At 56.3% G+C, this 6,280-nt stretch overlaps 3 protein-coding genes across 3 annotated transcripts; all 3 read right to left on the reverse strand.

The window, feature by feature from the left end:
- On the reverse strand, nucleotides 1–1,265 carry GNI_172350 (hypothetical protein; the record flags this gene model as incomplete). Its single annotated transcript, XM_011135034.1, has 1 exon — nucleotides 1–1,265. A coding segment is annotated over one exon (1,265 nt), but the record flags the coding sequence as incomplete, so codon positions are not given.
- A 516-nt stretch (nucleotides 1,266–1,781) lies between these two features.
- GNI_172360 (hypothetical protein) lies at nucleotides 1,782–4,004 on the reverse strand (the record flags this gene model as incomplete). Its single annotated transcript, XM_011135035.1, has 1 exon — nucleotides 1,782–4,004. One exon carries the CDS (start codon nucleotides 4,002–4,004, stop codon nucleotides 1,782–1,784), a length of 2,223 nt encoding a protein of 740 aa, XP_011133337.1.
- Nucleotides 4,005–5,512: 1,508 nt separating this feature from the next.
- On the reverse strand, nucleotides 5,513–6,280 carry GNI_172370 (hypothetical protein; the record flags this gene model as incomplete). The annotated part of the gene is made up of 1 exon (XM_011135036.1): nucleotides 5,513–6,280. A coding segment is annotated over one exon (768 nt), but the record flags the coding sequence as incomplete, so codon positions are not given.

The following is a 6,280-nucleotide window of genomic DNA, read 5'->3' on the forward strand; positions in this document are numbered from 1 at the left end:
TCTTGTCCAAAGGTATGCTCAGCTGTTCCGCCAAGAACATCCGGCAAACCATATTGACCGTCATGTAGCACCGAGGAGTGTAGTGCACTTCCCGTAGATGTTGAAGTGACTTCCTGTGACTCTTGATAAGCGACCCATTCGTTGACAGTAACGATATCCAGATTCTCGGTCAGACCGGACCACTGGTTCGAAGACTCGCCCAATGATTCATAGTCCTCCATCTCTGAAAACGAATCTTCGGGAAAACTGTAGGGTCGGTGGGACGTCTTATGACCTGTGGCACAAGCGGTTTCTTGTTTACGTTTTTTTGCCGCCGGTGGCGTCGGTTCCCTTTCCGGAGCAGCAGGCTGAATTTCAGGTTCGTCGGAAGATCCGCGGGAAAGTCCGTCGGGGAGTTTTTGTTCGGCGCCGGCCTGGTCGGGGGATTGTTGGATGCCGGCAAGAAGCTCGGGGTTTAAGTCGCTGTAGACGTTGGCGGAGACGGCCGGTAGTTTGGCGAATTTTCGTTTTAGCCATGCTGCATCAGCGTAGGCTTGTACGTGGTTGGTGTGGAGTGCAGGTCGAGGATTACGTTTCTTGGTCGTAATGGAATATAGAGTGCCTTTGGGGCGGTGTCGTAGTCGTAGTACGCAAAAGTTGACGAGATCATCGACGGGTGCGTGTGCTAGTTGGAGGAGGCAGCCAGTGGTCCAGTAGCGTTGTCTAACGGGTTTGCCTGGGATAGCAACACTGACCTGAGCTCGAACGGATTCGTCCAGGTACCCGAGAGGAGCGACGAAGTAGGCGTGGAGGATGGCAGCGAGCTCGACATATTGGAGATGGCATGTTCGCATATGTGTACGATCCACCCACCTCAAACGCTTCCATGCCGCCACAGGTAACGCCTTCCTCAACGCCCGATGTGCCTCACAATCGGTCTTAAACACTCCAGCGTTCCGAGCAAAAGCGTTCATGACACCCAACGCCGGAATGTATAATGGACTACTCACAGTGCAACCAGAAACCGACGTCGTCATTGTCCACTCCATCAGCACTTCAGACGGCACGGTCCCGCCAAACTTCGCCCATCGTGCAATCCACTCTTGACGACGAGTCCATTCCTTGTCACTCAACACCTCCCGCAACTCTCCGTACTCCCTATCATCTAGCACACGCCAATAACTAGCCAACCACTTCCTCTCCTTCGCACACTCCAACGCCGCGCAACCACCCGCCACTATCAGCCAACCTGACAACCAACCATGCCCGCCCAATACCGACCGCATACTTCGAAAATTAAAACCCCCTCATCCTCTCCATTCTGCTTCTAGGTGCCCAGCTCCATTCTCTCCCGCCTTTCTCCTGAGCGTCCCGCCTGGCTCCTGGGCATCCCGTCTGGCTTTTGAGCGTCCCGCCTGGCTTTTGAGCGTCCCGCCTGGCTCCTGAGCGTCCCGCCTGGCTCCTGAGCGTCCGGCTTGGCTTCTGAGCATCCGGTCTGCTCTTAGGGATCACACGCCACACCCAACATTACGAACTGTCTAAAATTATTACTTGATCGTTTGAGTTCATTTAAAATTTTGAGTTCCCAAACACCGGTCAATCAAACCCGACCGCATAATCCCGAGAGGACTTCTTGCTCGAGAACAGTTTCACTGCAACCTACCGCTCACCCACTTGTTTGTTGTATTGCCTTATGTGCAGCCACTTTGAATAGTCCACAACAAAGCCCACTTCTTTCGCACGATCTCTCCTCGGTCAGCAGCTCGCTGAAAAGATGAAAGTATGTGCGCTTCATGAAGCAGTTAGGCGGTATGGTTCGGCCGTTGACTCAGGTCCAGTGGACTCAGGTCCAGTGGACTCCGGTCCAGTGGACTCCGGTCCAGTGGACTCCGGTCCAGTGGACTCCGGTCCAGTGGACTCCGGTCCAGTGGACTCCGGTCCAGTGGACTCCGGTCCAGTGGACTCCGGTCCAGTGGACTCCGATCCAGTGGACTCCGATCCAGTGGACTCCGATCCAGTGGACTCAGGTCCAGTGGACTCAGGTCCAGTGGACTCTGGTCCCGCGGTTGGTGCTCTGACTGCGTGACGCACTTTCTCGTTTTGTTTGCGGCTGGAGTTTCAGCGTCCTGCGGCAGGCGTGCCGCGGCCTCTCTTTTGTTGCCACGCCGTCGAAGGTGCTGTAGCTGGGGAGGCACGTCCTCTACGCGGGTAGCCTGCAGCTTGGGAGTGGTCTTGGTGGTTGCGTGTCCCTTGAGAGTAGCGCGTCCTGTAGAAGTGGCATATCTCGTAAGGATTATTGGGTGTCTCGTGGAGGCGGTGGTGACAGCGGGTCTCGTAAGTGTGTTGAACTCAGCGAAGGAGACGCTTCCCATGCGGCGCAGTTGGGTGGCAAGACGGGTGGCGAGGGCCCGGACCTCTTCTGCGTTCCGAATTGGATGGTGTATGGTGTACGGGTATTGTCTAAAGCATTCGAGTTCGGGATTCAGTGTTAGATCCAGTCTTGATATGAGTCCTGATTCCAGTCGGGGTTCGTATTTGAGTTGGCTGATGCAAAACTCGAGTAGGTCGATGGTGGACACGCGGGCGTGTTGGAGGAGGCAGGCCGTGATCCACCAGCGTCGTGTGAGTGGGTCGGGCGCGACATGACCGAAAATGGTGCGTTCCAGGCTCCGGTTAACCGAGCCGAAGGCGGATTCAAAGAAGATGGAAATGATTCGGCTCAGTTCTAGACATTCCCATGTGCAGGTGCCGAACTGCGTGGCCTGCACGCCACGCAGTCTCTTCCACGCCTGCTCCGGAATCGACCGGCGCAGCGCTTCGTAGGCGTCGAACTCGGTTTTGAAGAGCATGGCGCGTTTCGCAAATTCCGTTAAGGTTATTATTTCGGGTATGTACACGGTCTCCGCGCTATTCGGTATCGTCATCCACACCGAGTCGGCGGCTTCTTGTACCCGCGCCCTGCGGACGGCCCCGAAGCGCTGTTGGCTCTGGGATGTGTTGCGTAATTGTTCGTACTGGCGGCGATCCAGCGGGGCCCAGAAGGCAGCGGCCCAATTGAGTTGCAGCTCGGAGGCGAGCTGCTGGGTGGGCGAGCCGGTACCCCACTCGTCGGGCATACGGGCGAACTCGGCCGCGGTGACGCTTGGCAGTTGGGCGAGGCGTTGCTGTAAGTCCTCCGCAGACGCGTTTGCCGACCACTTTTCGCGAAGGAAACGCACGCGCAGCCGGTTTTGAGTGTCCAAACAGAACAGCCGCCCGGGTCCCCAGGCCACGCAGCCGAGAACGGCGACGCAAAACCGCGCAAGCTGGACGGTACACACACGCGCGTGCTGCAGCAAACAACCAGCCACCCACAATCGACGTCGCCGTGGATGCCAGGGTTCGGCGTCCAAAGCGTTCTCCAGCCTACGGCTGACTAGCCCAAAGGGCGAACGTAAAAAGGCCGATATGTACGCAGCGAACTCTAAATACTCCAGTCGACAACGCCCCAACTGCGCCGTATCCACGCTCCGAAATGCGCGCCACGCATCCTCCGGCAACGCGTTCCTCAGCGCTGCATGCGCCTCCACGTCGTTCCGGAACACGCCCGCACGCGTGGCGAACCTGGTCATCCTCCCCAACACCGGCACGTACCCGGGCACCTCCACCGTCTCCGACGACTCATCCCCGGGCTCTCTGGACACTTGCCACTCCGCCAACTCCTGCGCCGACAGGCTTCGCGTCTGGAGGATCTGCAGCCACCGCGGCGGCCACGCACTCAGCCGCTTCGACGGCCACCCGCTGATGGTCTTCGACAAGACGGCGTAGGCCTCCGGCGTAAAACTCCGCCAGTAGTTCCGCATCCAGTACAACTCACTCTCGTACGGGGATGCATTCTCCAACCATTCCAACTCCGGCCGCTGCGCCACCCCAGCACCCGGGACCCGGGCGACCACGGCCATGTCCATCGCCAAATACGCAGCACCGTCCATGCTCCACACGTAGCCCAGCTGTAGCTCGCGCCGCCGACTCCATACCGTCCTCATCTGCCACTCCCCGCCACCAGAAAAAATCTTTTTGAACCTAATTCCTGCGCCGTCAGGGCCGGGACCTGCGTCGGGAGCCCGACACTTTACGCCGTTGAGCCCGGTTGAGCTACGACTTGGACTCACAACCTCACGACGGGTTGGCACTAACCCCCGACGACCGCGAGCTCCTCACCGACCGTAGGTCCATCTGGGCGAGCAATCCGACCACCAGGCCAGGGGCTTGCCCAAATAATCCTGGTGAGGAAAGGAGAAATGAAGTCCGGCAGCGAGCGACTCACGGCGCAACATTGACCTTACTGCTCAAGAAACCCGATATGCTGTGACCGTTTTGCTCTCTAAGTATTTAGTGTTATTGAAGGCGTGAGTTTTCTCCACTGTTTAGATATGAAATTTTACTAACCGCATCAAGACCTATAGTGAACACGTACTGCTGAACAAGACCAGTCTATGAATGACGAGATAGACAAAATGACTACTGATGATGTCATCCGACTCCGACCTTCAGCTGGCTCGATACTTCTATATCTAGGTCACATCATCGAAGAAGGGATCACTCGACCCAACCCCAAAAAAATGGTTTCATTCAGCGTATTAAAGCTCCTACTACTACTCATGGAGTCGGCTCTCGTCTCGGCGTAAGTGGTTTCCTACAAGCTCACTATATCAGTCGCAAGCTGAACAGCACTGAACAAAATTGGCCAATTGTGAGATAGGCCTTCACAATGATTTACAGCCTGCGGAAACACGACTACTATTTTAAAGCACGACATGTAACCGTTATTACCGACCACGTTATCACCGACCACGTTATCACCGACCACGTTATCACCGACCACCAGAGTTTGAAGTGGTTAATGGAAGCCAAGAAAGGTAAACTCACACGTTGGGCTTTACTTCTCAGTAAGTATGACCTAGGCCCAAGAAGATGGCTCTTAAGCCAGACATGTAAAAGGACATGTAAAAGGTTTTCACCAACTCACCGATGTTCTCCGAAACCCCACACTCGCTTAGCTGTTGCTGAGGGACTTTCGAGATCTCAATAACACCTGTCCCCGCTTCCCAGAGACATGTTTGTTTCATACTCACGGCGCAACACCGCCGCCTGCGACGGGGACAACCTGCTTGGCGGGCAATCCGAAAAGGTCGTCGGGAACTTTCGCAATGGTCCAGGTCACGTCTAATGATGTTGGTCGCTGGCTCCCAGCCCTCAATCGGCCCAAAAACCTCCATCACATCCTCTCGTATTGAAGGTCTGAAGTTCGTACCAACACGGTCCTGGTCCCCATTAATGTTTTTGACGAAAACTCCCACTGCAGATATGTTGTGTCGAACTGGTCCGCTACTTACGTGGTGCTGCCTGCGTCGTACGAGGAGCCCTCGGTGTCGATTCTGCTAACTTGCATCGCTAGGTTGCTAACTCCCTCTGTATTTAATAAAAAGCTTCGGCGGGCGAGACACAACAACCGCCCTCGCCCACTGGCATGCCACCACGCCCCCTCGCCTTCTCAGTTGAAGGGTTGTATCATTCCTAAGAACTCATCCCAGTTGGCTTCTGTCTTCATGCCAACGTCGGTCGCCTCCGCCTGTTCTCGGCCTGCTCCTCCAGCTCGCGCTGCCCTGAGACGTACTCTTGGGTTGCCCACCGCAGTAGTGGATCCATGCTCAGCTTGAACCTTCTGACTTGGTCTTTGTGAGCCGTGACCGTCCACCCCGGCACGTCGCATCTTTCTGCCACTACCTGCGTTTTCCTCAACTCTGTTATCCTCATAGGAGCGACCACGCGATGTGCGCCGAAGCTGGTATCTTCGGTCCTCCCCTGGCGTCTGTGACCCTGGCTCCATCTGTGACCCTGGCTCCATCGAGACTACTACTATTTCTCCTACCCGTAGGTCATCCGCGCCCGACTCCTCGAGCGGCATATCTGCGAGCATGGCCTTTTGCAGTCTCTCACGCATCTGTGCCGCCAGGCTCTGTTTCCTCTGCTCCTCTGTCATTGTGCCGGTTACCTCTTGCAACGCGTGAAGTACGGTGGTCTTCCAAATAAGGCCTCGTACGGCGTACACCTGTGCTGACGTGCGGCGTCGTATTGTGCGTGCGACAGACCGCCGTTCCCATTCTACCATCCCCAGGAGGTTCGGGATCGATTGTCGGTCATGCACCGCGAATTCTACTTCGTCCGTCTCGCCGTGCACTGTTACCGGTACTGGCTCCGTCACGGGTAGTGATCCTGAACCCAGCACTGTGCTTACTTGCTGTCGGCGCTGCGACATTCT

This window comes from Gregarina niphandrodes (assembly GCF_000223845.1).
Source record: "Gregarina niphandrodes unplaced genomic scaffold scaffold00059, whole genome shotgun sequence".
In the NCBI taxonomy this organism is placed as follows: Eukaryota; Apicomplexa; class Conoidasida; order Eugregarinorida; family Gregarinidae; genus Gregarina; species Gregarina niphandrodes.